Source organism: Rousettus aegyptiacus, unplaced genomic scaffold, assembly GCF_014176215.1.
Source record: "Rousettus aegyptiacus isolate mRouAeg1 unplaced genomic scaffold, mRouAeg1.p scaffold_m13_p_8, whole genome shotgun sequence".
Classification (NCBI taxonomy): domain Eukaryota; kingdom Metazoa; phylum Chordata; class Mammalia; order Chiroptera; family Pteropodidae; genus Rousettus; species Rousettus aegyptiacus.
In genome coordinates, this window is record NW_023416311.1 from 52673134 (window position 1) to 52693862 (window position 20729).

The following is a 20729-nucleotide window of genomic DNA, read 5'->3' on the forward strand; positions in this document are numbered from 1 at the left end:
TTGTAATCATTAATAATATTAACTTTATTATTTTTTTCTACAGGATTCCTCTAGCAGCGAAGATTCTGATGACTCATCAAGTGAGGCCAAAAGGAAAAAGCATAAAGAGTACGTCATTTTATTCAACTGATAATTTACTTTCATATCAGGAAAATTCTAATGATTTTGTATTTCATTCTTTATGGGAAATAATTGTCATAAGTGGACTTTTGTAAATTCTTGGTTCATGGCATTTTATTAGGTTAATTTAAACCATTCTTAACATTTACATTTCTGTGATGACCTGAGGTTTTTGTGCCGCTCATTTATTTCCTATAATATGTCACCCCTATGTCTCTCCTATATATTTTTAAAAGATCTGCTTATTCATGTCAGGAAATCTAAACTTCAAGAACCTATATAGGAGTGTAAGGGACCAGGTGATGATGGATTTGGGGTGATTCAGTTAATTTATGTTAATAGTTATCCTTACTATTCATCTGCAAAGAAATTTACTTCCTTTGTAGAACTCATTGAAGAACTCAATATAATTTCCTAAAGCTCTTGACCTAGAAAGTGTTAAGAGTACTTTAGGTTCTCAATTTAGATACCTAGATGGTTTGAGTTTTTTTCTCTCATTTATCAAAATCGTTGTTCATTTGTATTATCTCTTATATTTCAATTGTCTTTGATATTCTTCTCTTTCACTTTAGTGTGTCTAGCTTTGAATTTGTTATTTATATATTTCACTTTATGTATTTAATTTAATGCATCTTTAATGTGAAGACTCGTATCTTTTACTGGTTTCTGAAAATTCAGTCCTTGCATCTCTGGACATTTTCTCTCTGTACATTTGGTAACATTTATATTGTATCTGTCTTGACCATATATGTTGCACATATCTCTTGTATCATCCATCCTATCCTCCATGAATCTTACTGTATCATGTTTTTTATTTCTTTATTGCTGTGCTACAGTCTGTCTAATTTCCTCAGATGAGTCTTTTTGTTTACAAAGTGCATTTTCAAATAGTGTGTCTCATCAGCTATTTAATTCTTCCCCCAAGTTAAATTTCTAAACTCAGCATGGGTACAAAGAATATTTTTAAAAACAAGAGTAATTTGAGATGATGGATAGACTTGCTTGGATCTAAAAATCATTATAATTTATATTATTAAAAATATAAAATGGAGACCTTTTTATGTGTCCTGCTTCTTGCTACTTCTGATGAGTAAAATCTGAAAAGATCTCAAGATACTAAACTGGATTTTATCATATGTACTTGTTTATGTAACTGTTAACATAGTCATCAATGTAAGAGAGAGAGCAGTAGGGTAGAAGTGGTGGCTGTGAACAGAATAATAGTGCCTATGTAAAGACAATGTGTATCTTTCATTTGAAGTTTATATTATAGCACAATATTAACATGCATTCAATATTTTTTCTGTGTTGATTGGAATTAGACTGAATAGACTAAAAATGGTAATGTAGTCATTGAATATTCAGATGGACTGATTTTATAAAAAACATTTTTCTGTACTGTATTTTAAGTTTCTTAATGAACATGTACTATTTTTAAATAATCATTTGAAGGGAATAATTTTTTAAATGATGATCTCCAAAAATTAAAATGAAAGATATTTGAATCTTTTTTTTTTTTTGAGAAGTCAAGTATAATTATACAAGATTTTCAAAATTAAACCCTGTGACTCTTTGAATGAATATACTATGTTTTAATCTATAGTGATAATCAAAATAACTTTTGCTTATTTGCCATTCATTGAGGTATAAACTAAATAATTAACAAAACCCTGGCGTTCTGGGAGAAATCTACAAAAAATATCTTCCAGCATTTCTCTTTCTCTATAGACATTTAAATATTTTTAGTATGGGTGAAAGCAACAATATTTTTAATATAAACTATAATGTAATTTAATTTACTTGTTATTTTTGTGTTTTATCAGACAAAATTTGCTATATAATGTAGGTACAAATAAACATACTTTATGTATTTTACATACAGCGAAGATTGGCAAATGTCTGGGTCAGGAACTCCATCTCAGTCTGGTTCAGATTCAGAATCTGAAGAAGAAAGAGATAAAAGCAGTTGTGATGAAACTGAATCTGATTATGAACCAAAAAACAAAGTTAAAAGCAGAAAACCTCAAAATAGGTAAGTATAGTATGTTCTTAGTTTGATGAGGAAGATTGTTGGTAATAGAAGCTATTCTTTTTATATATAGTTTCTCAAATCTGGTCTTATGCTACTGTTTCTATAAGACACCTCTCGCCCGGTCTTCCCTAGATCTAAGTCAAAAAATGGAAAGAAGATTCTTGGACAAAAAAAGAGACAGATTGATTCATCTGAGGAGGAAGATGATGAAGAAGATTATGATAATGATAAAAGAAGTTCTCGTCGCCAGGCAACTGTCAATGTTAGCTATAAGGAAGACGAAGAAATGAAAACAGATTCTGATGACCTACTTGAAGTCTGTGGAGAGGATGTTCCTCAACCTGAGGAAGAGGAATTTGAAACTATAGAACGATTTATGGATTGTCGGATTGGGAGAAAAGGAGGTATTTTTTTTTTTTTTAATTCATTGGTGGTTTCAATAATGATACTAGTAGAATAAATAAAGTACTTCTTAAAGATATTTTAATTTTGAAAGCCAAGAGGGTAGATTTTCTTCTGTTTTACTTATTAACTGTAAAATATACTTTGCTTAGCTTGAGTATTTTTTTTTTCCAGAAAATGCCCATCTGACTTCATTTCATATATTGCACATAATTAGAAAATTTTTATCCTGTGTGTTTTCAGTTTTTCTGATGCCATGCTCATATAGTAGTTATTTGGGTACTTTGAATTTCACAGATGGTTTGTTTTTTAAAACTATTTTTAGATTTTATCTCAAATATATAGGTTATTTTTAGTTATCTTGCAATGCGTTTTCCCCTTTTCTGTTTTGAAATATTATTGCCAATACAGCTTTGCATACATTCGAAGTGGACAACATAATGATTCACACATATCGTGAAATAATTACCACAATAAGTTTAGGTAACATTCATCTCGTATAGATACAATTTTTTAAAAAAGGAATTTATCTCTTGTGTTGAGAACTTTTAGAATCTACTGTCTTGGTAATTTTTCAAATATACCATACATCATTGTTAACTATAGCCATGTTGTATATTACATCCCCAGTTCTTATTTTTCTTATAATTGGAATTTTGAACCTTTTAGTAACTTTCATCATATTCCTGCCACCTCTGGTAACTATAAATCTAATCCCTTTTTCTGTGAGTTTTTTAAAGATTTCTTATATGAGGGTAGACAGTATTTGTCTTTCTCCATCTTACCTATTTCACTTAACACAAAGCCATCAAAGGCCATCCATGTTGTCACTAATAGTAGGATTTCCTTCTCTTTTATAGCTGAATAATATTCCGTTGTGTATATATGTGTGTGTGTATATGCATGTGTGTGTATGTACATGTATATATACTTACATACATATATATGCATGTATACACATACACACCACAACTTCTTTATTCATTTATATGTTGATGAACACTTGGTTGTTTCCATGTCTTGGCTATTGTAAATAATGTCGCAGTAAACATGGGGGCCTAGATATCCCTTCGACATAGTTATTTCATGCATTTTTCAGTTTATTTGGCTATTTTTTATTTTATCAGAAAATTTTAATTTTTTTTTTACATAATTTTAAATTATTTTAATTTCTAATTATGTCTCCCAAATAACAGTTATTATAAATTGCTGTATACTCTTAGGTATGCCTAAGAGTTTTGACCTTGTTTTTTCTAATTTTAAAACCGAAGGGATTAAATGATACAATCTTTCTGTTCTAAAATTCTGAATGTGTAATATAGCTTCACATAAATTCTTATGCCCTAACACTTTCCTTATTTAAGGGAGCATATATTTTTCTGTTTACGTTATTGAATTTTTGAGTTGAAAGGAAGTAATTCTGTAACAGAATTACAGGGACTATATTGTGCTTTCTTTTTCAGCTACTGGTGCTACTACAACCATCTATGCAGTTGAAGCAGATGGTGACCCAAATGCAGGGTTTGAAAAAAACAAGGAACCAGGAGAAATCCAGTATTTAATTAAATGGAAAGGATGGTCCCATATTCACAATACTTGGGAGACAGAAGAAACCCTTAAGCAGCAGAATGTTAGAGGAATGAAAAAATTGGATAATTATAAGAAGAAAGATCAGGAAACAAAAAGATGGTAAATGTTTTGTATTATACTTATTTTTTTATAGATCAAAGATTATTAACTAAGCTTTTTCATTGTTAAGGAATACCTTGTCAGGAATCAAACCTAAAATAACTATTTATATCCTTACTTGTATTTTATCTCAAGGTAAAAGCTTTTCAGAATAGCCATACCTAAACCTCTCCTTGATAACGGTCACATAGAATGTGTCTCATATATTATAAATTTTTAAAGGTAAAAATTAATGATGCTTTATTTCTGTTTCAATTTCTTTATTTAAACTGGCTCACATGATAAGTGGCAAAATGGGAGATTTTCGGCTACTGATAGTGTTTGGGGGGGATAGGTTGTTTAGGAAAGATTCTGAAGTCTGTTCCTGGATTTAATAATCTTTCAGGTTGAAAAATGCTTCTCCAGAAGATGTGGAATATTATAATTGCCAGCAAGAACTTACAGATGATCTGCATAAACAGTATCAAATAGTGGAACGAATAATTGGTTAGTAACAAATGATTCTAATTAAACTTTTCTTTTCATGCTTGAAATGATCTGAAAAAAAAATCTTAAATTTAATGCTTATATATCAAATACAGTAGCTTTCTCTTACTGTAAATAGAGTATTGTAAACCAGATGACGAATTTTTACTTGTGTTGTTTTTACTACGTATTATTCCTTAGATAAGATTCAATGTAAAAAAAATAATAAAATATCTGATTTTTCTCACAGCTCATTCCAATCAAAAGTCAGCAGCTGGTTATCCTGATTATTATTGCAAATGGCAGGGCCTACCATACTCAGAGTGCAGCTGGGAAGATGGTGCTCTCATTTCCAAAAAGTTTCAAGCATGTATAGATGAGTATTTTAGCAGGAATCAGTCAAAAACCACTCCTTTTAAAGATTGCAAAGTGAGTAATATTTGACATTTTTAATTATTGAAAATGTATTTATGCATCATAAATATTACAAGCCTAGATAGAAAGTTAGATTCCAATTTCAGATAGGTTAAGGAAGAGAACTGCTTGGTTTTTTTTGGTAGGTCTTAACAGGAAATGATATTCCTGTAATTACTATGTGATCTTAGATGTGGTACTTACAGCCTTGGTGACCAAAACCATGTCAGAAAGATACTGAATGGCTGGTGTTAGTTGTGAATAAGTTAGAGATACCAAATAGGGAAAATTCCTTGGAAACTTGATGTATGTTATTGATTTAAAAGGTAGTGACTATTTTCTTTGAAGGCAAGAAAGGAAAATAGGGATGTACCCATAAGAGAGTATCCAGGACTATCTTGCTTGATATATCTTTGTACTGTAACTTATTATTAGTGATAAGTTTTAGGGTATAAATGCCACTGGAATTGGTTTTCTTATTACAAGATATAACTAAACTCAAAATTGTAATTTAGAAATAGAAATGAAATGGGAAGTTAAAGCCAGTTTTATGTTTTATTTCTAGGTCAGGGTGGAGCATTGGTTAAAATGAATGAATTTAACATAGCTGTTGCTTGTGGAATACATGAGACCCAAATATTTCAACAGAAACTTACTTACCTCTTTAATTTTTTTATTAAAAAAAGAGGGCAAAATATTTTACTGTACATTGTTATAATAGAAAACAGTCTGAATCCTCAGATATATTTTGAGTCACAGAATTTCTGAGCTTGATTTGAGATGAAATTTCAAAATTTATGGTAAAAGCTGAGATTTTCATCTTTTAGTATAATTTCTTACATTTAATAATTTTTCATATTAACAATTATTTCTATCAAAGGTATTAAAACAAAGGCCAAGATTTGTAGCCCTAAAGAAGCAGCCATCCTATATTGGAGGACATGAGGGTTTAGAATTAAGAGATTATCAACTGAATGGTTTAAATTGGCTTGCTCACTCTTGGTGCAAGTAAGTATATAAGTCATCTGTTTAATTTGAGAGGCTAAGAATTTTACAAATACAGGATTTGGAAAAGATTTTTATCAACATAAAGGATAAGACCCCTTGATATTTACATGCAGGTCTTTTGAATTTCCTTGTAAATAAATAATATTTATTACACACTAAGAAAATCCAGTGGAGTTGTGAGTTTAACCTGATTGTCTCAACACTTAGAGTTATTATTGAACTTAAAATCAGAATATAAATACATTCCTATCACATACTAGTCCTGTACTATTTCTAATACCCAGTAAGCCCTCCATGTTTTTCCTTCTTTTTTATGTCCTTTGATCCATTTCATTATTGGCAATATAAGATGACCCTAGGATGCAATTTATTTTTTAATTTTATTATAGCTGTAGTTTTTTCTGCTGTATGTTCTTCCTGCTTACTTTTTACTTACTATATCTGGACTCTACTACTTATAGATGAATTGGGTTCTTGGCTACATAATTGATTAAAGATAATACTATCAATCTTTAGGCTTCTTCTGGCCTAAACTGGTAAACAACTCCACTATTATTACACTATTACAAAAGTCTTTACATTTATTATTTATAGCAAATAAAAGTGGTATATTTTATATAATAGCTATCCGAGTGATTTTATTTAACTGTAAAAACTTGTACATGGACTACGTAAAAAGTTTCCTTTTGTAAATTTGAATCTTTATTCCATACATGATTTTTGTTTTTAATTTTTTAGAGGAAATAGTTGTATACTTGCTGATGAAATGGGCCTTGGAAAAACAATACAGACGATCTCATTTCTGAACTATTTGTTTCATGAACATCAATTATACGGACCTTTTCTATTAGTAGTACCACTCTCTACTCTTACTTCCTGGCAAAGGGAAATTCAGACATGGGCTTCTCAAATGAATGCTGTGGTTTATTTAGGTGACATTAACAGCAGAAACATGGTAAGTTCTTTCTTCACAAATTTAGAAATCTGGGCATACTTGTCTGTCTTTGAGGACAAGGATTTTATTTGTTTTTATAGTCTTAGTTTGTAGCATAGAACTTGCCACAAAGTAAGTGCACAATACATTTTTAATTGTCTATACTAAAAATTAATTTTTGGTTTAGTGCTACTTTACATATATACATATATGTATGTTTTCTTATGGAAAGTTTCAAATATACACAAAATCAGATAGAAGAATATAATAAACCTCCATACGTGCCTATCTCCATTTTTACAATTCGAACTCATTGTCAGTTTTGTTTTATCTATACTTCTATATGGTCCCTTCCTCCCAATTATTGTGAAGCAAACCTCAGATATCATGTTCATCCATAAATGTTATTAAATGAGTTCATCACTAGTGTTTTGTTAATGTCCTTCAGTGAAAAGTGTATAGTTTTAAAAACATGTCTGCTTTATTTTTTATAGGAGATTTTGATATGGTGTGGTATTTTTATCTTACGATATGGTCAATTTAGCTTTCTGGACTATGTAAAGAATAACTTAGACTTATTACATAAACATAATTTTTGAGTTACAAATGGATTTAATTTTAGGTATTCAAGTAAAGGTATGCTTTTCTTAATCTATATTTTAAAATTATCTTTAAAATTTCTTAATAGATAAGAACTCATGAATGGATGCATCCCCAGACCAAACGGTTAAAATTTAATATACTGTTAACAACTTATGAAATTTTATTGAAGGACAAGGTATGTTTTACTTACATTTTTCTGTTCGATTGATATCAGTTTTTCCTTTACAAATGTGTTATAGGTGGGATGAGAAGATAAGTTAAATCATGGGTTGGCAAATCATATTTCTTGGAACTAAAGTGACTTTCATAGAGGCTTATACTAGACTTAGGCTAAAAACCTTTTGTAAAATTCTTAAGTAACACTATTGTTTTTCTTCCTTTATTTCCACTATATAAGCTAGCAAAAACTTTCACTTGATATTATGCCATGTTTTCTAATTGCTAAATTAGTCATGGAAGGAACTTTATTTTACATGTTGAATTACTTGATTTGAGTATTCCAGTAAGTCTCGAAATAATGTAACTTTTATTTGAAAATTAGACAAAAGTTTGTTTTTAATTTTAATTTGCCTCATTGTAATTTGAAATTAGGTCAAATAAAAAAACTGAATTTGAGTTCAGTTTTTCTCTCAAAATATTTAACTGTGTTCTGTTCTTTTTAAGGCATTCCTTGGAGGTCTTAATTGGGCATTTATAGGTGTAGATGAAGCACATCGATTAAAGAATGATGACTCTCTTCTATATAAAACTTTAATAGACTTTAAGTCCAATCACCGTCTCCTTATCACTGGAACTCCTCTACAAAATTCCCTCAAAGAGCTCTGGTCTTTGCTTCATTTTATTATGCCGGAAAAGTAAGATAATATGGGATATACAATTTTAATGTTTTGTATGACAGGTTTAGGATGAAAACAATTAGTGTTTATAATAAGATCAGAAGTTTTCTTGCCCTAAAACATTGGACCATAGATTATTAGTAAGAGAAAAAAAGGAAGTGTGATGGAATATTTATATTTGTGGTACTGTTTTAATTTTTTTATTTGTAAATATCTTGAGCCCATATGTAATAAGTTAAAACAGTTGATTTTGCCCATGTTCAAAATAAATCTTGCTTAAAAAACTGAAAACAGCATCATTTTTAGTATTTAACAGTAATAACAATAACAAGGTGCTGTTAATCTCATTTTTTAAATGAGGAAAATTAGCCCCAATAAGATTAAATAACTTGTTTAAGGCCACACACGTATTCTCTTTCAATAGTTTCAGAACTTTAAGATTATATTCTTAGGGAAATATTGTGTGATAATTACTCCCATACTTGAGAATATTTTATTTTTATTCAAGGAGAATCATAATTTTTGTAAAACAACTTCATACATTTAATCTTTATATAGGCATATAATGGACTTCTTGGAAAGGATAGTTATTAAAAGTGACTTAATTTTAGCTAATTTTTTCCTAAGAATTTATACTGTGTTTACATGACTACCCTGAAAAATCACATACGCATTTTGAACTTTTTTCATGATTCTTCCATTTTCTTAAATTTGTAAGGTTTTCTTCCTGGGAAGATTTTGAAGAAGAACACGGCAAAGGCAGAGAATATGGTTATGCAAGCCTCCACAAGGAGCTTGAACCGTTTCTGTTACGAAGAGTTAAGAAAGATGTGGAAAAATCTCTTCCTGCCAAGGTTGAGCAGATTTTAAGAATGGAAATGAGTGCTTTACAGAAACAATATTACAAGTAAGTTTAAACTGAGCACTAGTTCAGAACATTTAATTCTAAATAACCTCCCTGTACTTGTCTCATTGCGGTGTCTCCCTCCCCCAAATAGGATCTAAGAGCAGTAACAGCTCTTGAGTTTTAGAATAGGTTTATTTCATGGTATTTTGGGGCAAAGAGATTTAATGGCATGTCCACACCAAGGGTTATATAAGACTAATTTACCTTCTAAACACGTCATTTATTTTCTCATATACCATACCATTACCTTATGGAGTGTTTATTTTTTTAAGTGTTCAGCTTTCCTTGATGCGAAGGTATTATTATGTAATTATGACAGTTATGTAATTGGCAGAGGTAGAGGCCAGGAAAAAACTTAGAAAAAAAATTTAGGCCTTTTTGATATCAACATTAATTATTTCAAATAAATTATGCATGTCATGTCTATATAGTAACACTTCAATGAGTCAAAAAAAACCTTTTCCTAGTATCTGTTTGAACATATAATTGCATAAAATGCATTTCTACATGCATTTGAATCCTCAGAAACATTTTATGGTAAAATCCATAAAAGAAGGTAATAAACTACCAATGCTCAGCTTAATTATTTTTAACTAACAGTCAGTCCTATTTTATCTGTAGTCATTCCCTCTTCCCCTTATCATTTAAGGCATGTCAGAGATGTTACTATTTCAAGTCCCTTTGAAAACTACTTGTAAAAAGGAAAATAAAATGTGCTATAAAGGTAGGTCATAGTGAGAGAAAATGTTACATATAGTTTGGAGTAATAAAATAACCACCTATAATTTTTCTAAAACTTGCAGTTAGTGTAATTGTAATTTAGAGTAGGGGTTCCCAACCTCTGGGCCACAGTATTAATTGTGAAAACAATTCACTAATAGTGATTATACTGAATTTGTGACATGTCTGTGGCCTGTTAGGAACTGGGCCACATAGCAGAAGGTAAGGGGCAGTGAGCAAGCGAAGCTTCATATGTATTTGCAGCCACTCTCTAGAGCTAGCATCATTGCCTCAGCTCCACCTCAGATCATCAGGCTTTAGATTCTCATAGGAGCACCAGTCCCTAGTGCCAAAAAGGTTGGGGACTGCTGATTTAGAGAAGGCAGTGTGGCTAAATCAGATATCCTCATGAGGTTTCTTTTAAGTCTATGCATTAACTGCCTAATGTAGTAAAATTTATAGGAAAATTATGATAGATAATACAGTTCACCATTTTTAAAGTCAATTTTGGGGGGAAAGAGTTAATACACTATACTCAGTATGTTACATTAAGTCTTTACCATCTATAGTTAATGGTTCAGATAACAAGTTATGTGTTCTCTTTAGTCTTTTGAACAGGGTTCATCAGTTTTGTCAACAAGGTTTGGTCCATTATGTGTCCAGCTGTGAACTTCATAATGGTGCAGTTTGGCTTTGGTGCTTGATTGCTTTTTTATGGTTTTAGAATTCATCTGGTAATTGTTCTCTGTTAAACATTGTTATTTTTTTAAAACAGATGGATATTAACTAGGAATTATAAAGCCCTCAGCAAAGGTTCCAAGGGCAGTACCTCAGGCTTTTTGAATATTATGATGGAGCTAAAGAAATGTTGTAATCACTGCTACCTCATTAAACCACCGGATAATAATGAATTCTATAATAAACAGGAAGCCTTACAAGTAAGAATATTAAAATATTGTAATTTTGGTAAACCACAACTCTAGATATGGTTATTTCAGTTATAACTGAAAATGGCATAATGTCATATTTTGATTAGAAGTTCTTTTTGGTTAATGGTATAACTAAATAATGCTGTTTATTATTTTGCAGTCTTTGTAAAATGCCTTTAATATTATAATTTCTCCAGGTGATTATTTTGATCATTTTTCTAAAAATGGATGTGATTATGGGCTGTCATAATTTATCCAGCAAAAATCTTTTAGTGTATTCTTAATTGTGAAAACAATTCACTAATAGTGATTATACTGAATTTGTGACATGGCAAATGGTAGTTTTAAGAAGGACATCATGGCCTCAGATCTTCCTTTTCCTCTCATGTCTAGAAGACCAAATGAGAAGTATAAAAAAAGCACAGTTGCCATCTAGTCACAGTAGTGCTTTGAAGTGCTGGGGTCATGAAATTCTGTATGTATAAATGAAAACACATTTTCTGACTCTTTTAAAACCTTTGGTTGCTTCGTTGCTGCTGCTTCCAGTGTATTTTTCAGCTTAGATTTTTGGAGAAATAGTGTAATAACTAGCAAATAGAGTGAAACTGTGTGCCTTTTTTTTTTCTCCTAAAAATACAACAAAAACCTAGCTGCTAAAATGGCAAGGAAATTTTTAACTTAAATCCTAGAGCAAAATGATAACTGTCCTAGAAGATTTTGAAAACTAGTAAACTGATTTCTAACATTATGAAAATTTAAAATCTCAATTTAAAGTAAACTAAAGGGTTAAGGGGACATTTGTTTCAATTTATTCATTCTTTTAACATATTGTAACAGTTGTAATTTATTGTTTCCTTAGCACTTAATCCGTAGTAGCGGAAAATTGATCCTTCTTGACAAGCTGTTAATTCGCCTGAGAGAAAGAGGCAATAGAGTTCTTATTTTTTCTCAAATGGTGCGGATGTTAGATATACTTGCAGAATATTTGAAATACCGTCAATTCCCTTTTCAAGTAAGCATTTCATTTGTCATTTTTGTTAATGTAAATTTTAGCTAATTCCTAAGCATGTTCTTCAGAACACTGGAATTCTTTCGTACATGGAGATTTTTGTATAAACTACTTTTCTTTTTAATAATGTTTTAAAAAATTGTTTGTAATTATTCCCTTTTTCTTCTTGACCTTAAATTTAGCAGCAAAGCAATTTTTCTTTTCTCTAATTTTTATTTTCTGTTAATTCTGTATTTCTCTTCTGTGCTCAAGTCTAAAGGAACAACTTTATGTATTAGGCTTTAGTCCGAGGAAGAAAAAGAGAGCAATTCTTGTGCATGTTACCAGGATTATTGGAGATTCTGAAAATTTATGTGCTCATAATTATTCTAATGTATAGTTTGCTGAATAAAACTAGATAACTTTAGGGAAGATATCAAAGACCAAAATGGGCTTATAGTCCATCTATTTAGTATTTATTTTGAAATTCATTCAACATAAGTAAAGCTAATACAGACGAGTATTTAATGTTAGAGTCAAGTGCTATCTCAGTACTTTATATCTAATTTTAATCCTTATGGCAATTTTCCGAACAGTGCCTGTAACATAGTGAACACTGGGTATATTTACTGTAGACAGTAGAATAGAAGTAGAATTATAATGATCAACCTCAGCATATATAATTCCTGCTCTGTTGGAGCTTACAATTTGGTGTAGGAGATAGACATTAAATAGGTAATTACAAGCAAATAGAACATTATACTCTAGAAAATTCTGTGAAGGACAGGTATTTGCTACTATGAACATGAAATATGTAGTCATTTAATGGAGAAGGGTAAAGAGTAGCATATTTTTTAAACAGCTTTATTGAAATGTGATTTTCATACAATTCATCCATTTAAAGTGTACAGTTCATTGGGTTTTTAAAATACATTCACAGATACGTACAACTCTCACCATAGTTCTGAAATGTTTTTACCACCTCAAAAAGAAACTACCCTTTGGCTATCATCCCCCACCCCCATTCCTCCCCTGCCCCATCCCCATCACAGCCCTGTGTTGTTTTCTTTTTAGACAAATGTTATGTGTACATGGTTAAGCAAAAAAAATAGTACAGAAGTACTTGTAAGCAACTGTTCTCTGCTCCTAATCCTTTTTTATTTCCAGATCTCTTTCCAGAGAAAATCATTTTTAACTTCTTTGGGTTTAGGTCATGCCTCAATATACAATATGCCACTATTTTTTTTTTTAAGTATTTTTTCTAGTTGTAATTTTTAGTGAAAAATAACATTTTAATTTTTTTTTTATTTTGCAGTGTTTTTTTTTTTGTTTTTGTTTTTGTTTTAGGCAAGGCAACCCTTGGTTGACCTCACAGATTGCAAGGACCTTGTCAGTTTACAATCCCTTATTTTTTCAATTTTTTACGCCTATAGCAAGCACCTGGTCTTTCTAGGTGGTCTCACATCCAAGTAATAACCAAGCCCCGCCCTGCTTAGCTTCTGAGATCAGACGGGATTGGGCTTGTTCAGAGTAGCATGGCCGTAGACTTTTTTTTTTTTTAATTTTGGGAATCTATTGTTTAGCGAACGTTTTGTAAGCACTTGGTTAAGTGTTTTACTACAGTCTCACACTGAATCCTCTGTACTCTATGAAGTAAGTATTACCATTATATCCATTTACTGAAGAGGAAACTGACAAGGAGAAAAATCAAATCACTTGCCCAAGGCACCCAGGAATACTCACTCGGATGTGAGGGCTCTTTGCCTATAGCCCATGGTGCCCCAAATCAGTGATTCTCAAACTTTAGCTGGAGGGCTTTTCCAGGACCTCCCTCTAAGTTTCTGACTTCGGTCAGTCTGGGATAGAGCTCAATAATTTTTGTTTCTGACTTCTCAGGTGACATTGATGCTATTGGTCCAGTAACCACACTAGACTTAATCAGTGTTTTTAAACTGGGCTGTAACTAGTAATGGATCTTGGAATCAGTTTAATAAGTTGTATCAACATTTAAAAAAAGTGAAGTACGTTTTAAAATATGAGGGTATATCACAGTACGTTGTGTCATGAACCTTTCTTTGAGTATACAGCTATGTAATCATTCACACATAAAAAGTATTTCTTTAGTGGGTCTCAGGCAGAATGACAACATAAGTGCTATTTACTGTTCAGGAAAGTAGTCCCCGTGGCTAAGAGCACAGACTCTAGAGACAGTGCCTGTGCATTGTTTTACTGCCTAATAAGTGTCTTCTACTAATCTTACAGTCTTAGCAAAAGCACTGGTACATTTTCATACTAGATTTTATAATTGATTTTAATTCTTTAAAAAACTTAATTCTGTTACATATAGTATTTTAATGTGTTTTATTCTAGAGATTAGATGGATCAATAAAAGGGGAGCTGAGGAAGCAAGCTCTAGATCATTTTAATGCTGAAGGATCAGAGGTATGAATGCTTTTAAAATTATAATTGTGTTTGTCATTATTTTAGTTATACTTGTATTTTTTTAAGAGTTTTATTGATGCTGGCCAGCTTTGATTTGCAAATGAGGTTTTTAAAATCAGAATTCCATGTTAAATTTGAAGAATTTTTCCCTTTCTTATCAATACTATTTCAGCATAATAGTTAATTTGCTTCAAAGTAAATTAGCCCACTTTTATTTATAATTTTTTTAAAATTTGGTATTTATTATTTCCATGTATAGCTGTACTTTGGAGTCTCGTTTGGTTTTGTTAGAGGTTTATATATTTTATTAATATTTTCAAAAACTACCCTTTGGTTTTATTGGTTAAAATGTAAAAAAACAATTATAAAATTCTCATATTGATTACTTATAGTCACAGTTTAAAATAATTTTAAAATCATACTTATTTATAATTTCTTATAGGATTTCTGCTTTTTGCTTTCCACAAGAGCTGGAGGGCTAGGAATTAATTTAGCTTCTGCTGACACTGTTGTTATATTTGATTCTGATTGGAATCCACAAAATGATCTTCAGGCACAGGCTAGAGCGCATCGAATTGGGCAAAAGAAACAGGTATTTTTATTCTCCTATATTACTCTTCTAGAATCTTTTTATGATCACTGTGATTTTGGTTTGTCTTGTTAAGATTGTTGGAACACAGCCATATTGCTGTTTAACAGATAGGGTACTGAGGAATTCAAATTTACTAAAATCATCTGGCAGGTCTGACAGAACTAAGATAACTATGTCTAAAGGGGATCATGCACTCTCTTTGAATCATGCATTCTGTTTACAGCTGTAGAGTAGTGTTTTTCATTTGACTATATAATGTCTTCATTTACTTTTTTTAACTATTGAAAGAGATATTGCTTAGTACATAGCTACCTTTTTGTTAGCCTGTATTTTATACATGTGCCTGTAAGATTTTATATGCAAAAAAAGCCATTCTCATTTTATAGTTTTTATACAACTGGCAGTTGTAAAAGGCCTTAAGAAAAACTGTCTGTCATCTTTTTGATGCCTTGGTCCTTATGTTTTAATTCCTTTACCTCTGTCTAGAGTAGTGTTTCTCAAACTTCTCCAAAGCAGGAGATATGAACAAGTAGCACAAAAAGGCTTAGCATGTTTATAATACTTTTAAAAACATATCCTCTACTGAAGAAACATACGCATAATTTAAAACTAAAAAATAGTCAAATAATTTTAATAAAATTTTCTCACCAAGAATGTATCTTGCTTCTTTCTATAATTTTTTCTGCTCTAGAACATCATGTACCCCTAAAGGAAAGCTTGGTTAGAGTAGTGGTTCTCAAGTTCATCAGACAAAGTGACCTCTTTTATAACAAGTGTTTTTAGTACTTTTTTCTATCTTGAAATGGATACGTGAAAAATCAGTCTAATGTTCTAACAGTAATTTAGGCAAAAAAGAGAGTTCTTCTCAAATAATATATATTTCAATATATATGACTAGGATGTAAAGAATAAGTGTTGAGTTGAGAGCAGGATTCATTCTCCATAAAAAGTATAAAGGAAGGAAAGAGCAGAGGTTTATTGGTGCAAAAGAGGATAAAAATTAGATGATAGAGTGATTTGTACATTGTAAAGAAAGGGGTACTTGAAGTAGGATAACAATATGCCAAGAAAAATTATAGGCTGTTAAAAAGAGGAGAAAGAAAATAAGGCATTCTCACAGGTGAGCTTGGCCTAATGTATGTGTGAGGAATCAAAATATCCCTGTATTATGAATGAGATGGGCAAATAGTGGTTAATTGCACTGAACAGATCCCTCCTATATTGAAATCCTCAACACATGCCATACATACAATTTTTTAGGCATATTACAAATATGGAATGCACTTTTATTAATAATTATTAGTGAGATAGTCTTTATTATTATTGATGAAATACAGTAAGATTCTTTATGGTTCATGTGCCTGCTGTTTAAGTAGTATTTGGTTCTAAATCTGACAAAAAGAGCCTCAGATCTCCTTAAGTATTCGTATGCAGCAACTGCAAAATGAGTAGGCATAGGTGATGAAAACACATGTGTTATATTGGTGACACCAATATTGTCAGCTGTTGGAAATTATAACTTTTTGATAAAGATCTCAATGAAACAATATCTAGTTATCTTCCAATTTACACAATAGTCACAATCCTGAGAAAATCAGTGTGTATCGTAACTTTGTAAAAATGCTTTGTGTTTATATTAAGATAGAGTAAGAATTTAGGCTTAAGATAATTTTAGAAGGTTTTAAAAAAATCATTTGAAAGATTCGAGTGACTGAGGATAATGTTTTACTGTGTCAGAATGTCCAATTTAATGCAGAATGTCTAGCATCCCAGGTTCCTGTACTCTAAATACTGGTAAAAGCCCAAACAGTCTTTGTGAAAACTAAAAATGTTCTTAAACATTTCAAATTATCTCTGTCTGGTGGTAATGTTTGTTATAGAACCACTAACTTTAAAAAATAGGGCAAAATTACTATACATTAATTTTTGTCTATTTTGGAAAGCTTTGTTTTATGTCAAGGTTTTATCATAACTTGGGGGAGTGAATCATAGAATTTTAGATTGTGTGCAATGATGAAACGTTAATCAGAATTGAAGAAACTGGTATAAGGCTGTTATAACTTTACCATTTTTTTCCAGTTGAAAGATAATTTAAAAATTAGTGCCATTCTTTAAAAAAGAAAAAGTAAATACCATCTCTAACCAAAATATAAGAAGAAGGGACATACCTTCAAAATAATCTTTAATTTGAAGATTGAACACATTATTTATTTTTTTAGTTTTCATTTTGGTTTTAATTGGTGAAAACTTCATGTGGGATGAGTTTCCATCTATATACCAATATTTGGGCACTTCAGATTAGCAAACAAATCCTTTTTATTTCAGTTTATGTTTCATCATGTTTATCTTTACAGGTGAATATTTATCGTCTAGTTACAAAGGGGTCAGTTGAAGAAGATATTCTTGAAAGGGCCAAAAAGAAGATGGTTTTAGATCATCTTGTGATTCAAAGGATGGACACAACTGGGAAGACAGTACTACACACAGGTTCTGCCCCCTCAAGGTAGTTACTGTAAAAAAATGTCATTTTAGAATCCTACTACACTCATTATTTTTGAAGTATCACATACTGTGAGCAAATCATTGAAGTACTGTATTTAGCATTGTAATAATTTTTTATTTGTTAAAGCACTAGGCTAATTTCTAGTCAAAGGCATACATTTAGTACCTGGTTTCACCACTCTGGTTTTGAAACCTTCCGGGCAGGGGTGAAGCCGGCTATTCACCATCTAGGCTTAACATTTTTAGTTTTAAAATAAGTATATTGCTAATACTTCACCTATCTAAGTTACAACAGTTATGTAACTGTTGTAACTGGTGACTATTGCCAGTAATTAATAAAAGTGCTACGTAAGTGTTAAATTTTGAATTGTGGGTATTAAGTATTTTTATTTTTATTTTTTTTTCTGATTTTAGTTCTACACCTTTCAATAAAGAGGAGTTATCAGCCATATTAAAGTTTGGCGCTGAGGAGCTTTTTAAGGAACCTGAAGGAGAAGAACAAGAGCCCCAGGTAAAAAAAAACAAAACAAAACAACTTGCTCAAAATGTGTTGTTTTAAACCACATTTAAGTTGTAAATTATATTTGCTTTAAAATATATTAAAGTATATTTTTAAAAGATTTCTTCATAATTATAGGAGATGGATATAGACGAAATCTTAAAGAGGGCTGAAACTCATGAAAATGAACCAGGCCCTTTAACTGTAGGAGACGAATTGCTTTCCCAGTTCAAGGTAAATTTTCTTTTTGCTTTTCTTTATATAAATTGAGAGGGACTGATTTCAATTTCTTTAAGCGTGATCAGCCAGATAATTTTTAAATGAAAGTATTTCTTAATATTTTTCTTATGTTCAAATTTGCTGTGTTGTATAAAATTTATTTTTCCTTATTCTGACCAACCAGTAGCAACCTGATTTGAAAGGGATGAAATCACTTATGAATAATTACATTTAGTAAATGGAATGGGATGTTATAATCTTAAATTAGCACCTAGAATAGTGCTTGGCACAGAGCATGTCCTCAAATGTTTGGGTAATATGAATGAATATGATCTTTTACGTAGATTTCCATGACCAAAGACTTTTAGCTGATACTTATTGGAGAAGTTTTTGACAGTAGATCAATTTAAGCATTATCATAACTAAGAAAACTCAAGTAAATCATTCAGGTAAAGAAAGCAATAAGCTTTTATTAATACTTAAAATACCCCTGGTTTGGTGAGGGCTGAAAGGTTGTAAGGAGTCCTAAAGCAACGCAAGTCAACTGACCTCAGAAAATCAGTTGTTTAGTAAAGAAGCAGGTTCCTTTATATCCTAGCCATTTTCCATGAATTAAGAATTTTAAGGATCAATTCAATTTGTCATTTGTTCATTCAGTGAATGTTTATTGAGCACCTGCAATGTGCCATGCAAAGGGCTACAGCAGTGAATAAAAACTTTTGTAATTTTAATGGATCACTCTGGCTGCAGTGTAAAGGATATACTACTATATTGAGGAAAGAACTGAAGCAGAGAGATAAGTTGTAAGACTATTTTGGTAATCCTGGTGAGAGGTACAGGTGTCTAGACCTTGTACTGACTATGTGTATGATCTAATTAACTTTATACATGAGGTTATGCTATTTGCTTTTTAAATTTGACCAATCGAAAATTTGAAAAAAATTAACTAGTAAGTTAACTAGAGTATATATTTACTCTCTGTTGATTATTTTTGTACCAAGGAGTTGATACTTAATACATAGCTGGCTTTACGGGTATCATCATGTTGAAACAGCAAACATGAGAGAATAAACACTATATTTTGAGCTCCATTCCTTATGTAGGATAAGCATAGTTTTCTTTTCTTCATCTAGTTATCTATAAGTTTTTATATACTAATATTGAAAATTAGCTTTAATAAGTACTTTATATATATCAAGCTGCATAATTCCTTAAATATTTAATCCTCACAAAAGTTAGTGAGCTGTTACTGTCCCTCTTTTTAGAGATGAAGAAACCAGGGCTTAAGGAACATTAATAAATTTATCTAGGGTTTCAGAACTCCTGTGTCTTGTTGGTAGCTCTTTAGGCACTATTTTTATGATTGTAAGAATAAGAATTTTGGATTGTTCTACAGAACTTGGTAGTTAATAGACTGATATAATTCCTGCAGAAGGTGAATTAGTATGTTACTACTGTAAATTATTTTGTTGTTCTGTTAACTTTCTCTAGTTCTTTTGTAGTAATGATTTTGTTGAACAGCAGGACAAAGAATCATTCCTGGAAGAAAATTCTTAGAAATCATTTGGTTTGATCTACTTTGACTTAAACAAACTTAGTATAACCTTCATATTTGGTTTAATCCATAGTTATATATTCATTATCCTGAGGATGTTTAACTTTTCTTGTATTGTTCTGGTATGTCACTTCTTTTCCCCCTAAAAAAGAAAAATAAAATTTAAGAACGAGGTCTTCTTTAATGCTTATTCTGTTAAAATTTGGAATTTATCAGGTTGCCAACTTTTCAAACATGGATGAGGATGACATTGAATTGGAACCTGAAAGAAATTCAAAGAATTGGGAAGAAATCATTCCAGAAGATCAGAGAAGACGATTAGAAGAGGAAGAAAGACAAAAGGAACTCGAAGAAATTTATATGCTCCCAAGAATGAGAAACTGTGCTAAACAGGTGACTTTTTAATTTAAAAGATATTTTTATAATATAAGAATATTCACATCTGGACTGATCTATTTTTGTTTATGTGACATATTGATCTGTAGTTTTCTTGTAATGTCTTTATCTGATTTGATAATGCTTGCCTCATAAAATGAGTGTGAGAGTGATCCTTCCTCTTCTATTTTAGGAAAGAGTTGTGTTATTAATTGATATTATTTCTTTATTAAATGTTGAGAGGCATTTGTCAGGGAAACCATCTAGACCTGGAGTTCTCTTTGTTAGAAGATTTAACTATAATTTCACTGTCTTTTAGAAATATGAACTATTCAGAATATCTCTTGAATGAGTTTGGTAGTTTGTTTCTTTCAAGGAATTTGTCCATATTATCTAAGTTGTTGAACTTACAGGCATAAAATAGTTCATAATATCCCATTATCCTTTTAGTGTCTATAGGATATTTGATGATTCTCCTTTTTCTATTCCTAATATTGG

General features: G+C 30.9%; 1 protein-coding gene across 2 annotated transcripts in view; it reads left to right on the forward strand.

Moving 5' to 3' along the window:
- CHD1 (chromodomain helicase DNA binding protein 1) overlaps nucleotides 1–20729 on the forward strand; it is a 69616-nt gene that overhangs the window by 24480 nt on the left and 24407 nt on the right. For both annotated transcript variants that reach the window (XM_016132939.2, XM_016132940.2), the window contains exons 5-23: nucleotides 44–108; nucleotides 2003–2152; nucleotides 2285–2556; nucleotides 4018–4243; nucleotides 4629–4729; nucleotides 4959–5137; nucleotides 6003–6130; nucleotides 6869–7085; nucleotides 7753–7842; nucleotides 8331–8521; nucleotides 9222–9410; nucleotides 10906–11068; nucleotides 11919–12071; nucleotides 14418–14489; nucleotides 14932–15081; nucleotides 17436–17584; nucleotides 17998–18094; nucleotides 18221–18316; nucleotides 20073–20249. In XM_016132939.2, coding sequence (XP_015988425.2) covers nucleotides 44–108; nucleotides 2003–2152; nucleotides 2285–2556; nucleotides 4018–4243; nucleotides 4629–4729; nucleotides 4959–5137; nucleotides 6003–6130; nucleotides 6869–7085; nucleotides 7753–7842; nucleotides 8331–8521; nucleotides 9222–9410; nucleotides 10906–11068; nucleotides 11919–12071; nucleotides 14418–14489; nucleotides 14932–15081; nucleotides 17436–17584; nucleotides 17998–18094; nucleotides 18221–18316; nucleotides 20073–20249 — 2865 coding nt within the window. The remainder of the gene's footprint in view (nucleotides 1–43; nucleotides 109–2002; nucleotides 2153–2284; nucleotides 2557–4017; nucleotides 4244–4628; nucleotides 4730–4958; nucleotides 5138–6002; nucleotides 6131–6868; nucleotides 7086–7752; nucleotides 7843–8330; nucleotides 8522–9221; nucleotides 9411–10905; nucleotides 11069–11918; nucleotides 12072–14417; nucleotides 14490–14931; nucleotides 15082–17435; nucleotides 17585–17997; nucleotides 18095–18220; nucleotides 18317–20072; nucleotides 20250–20729) is intronic.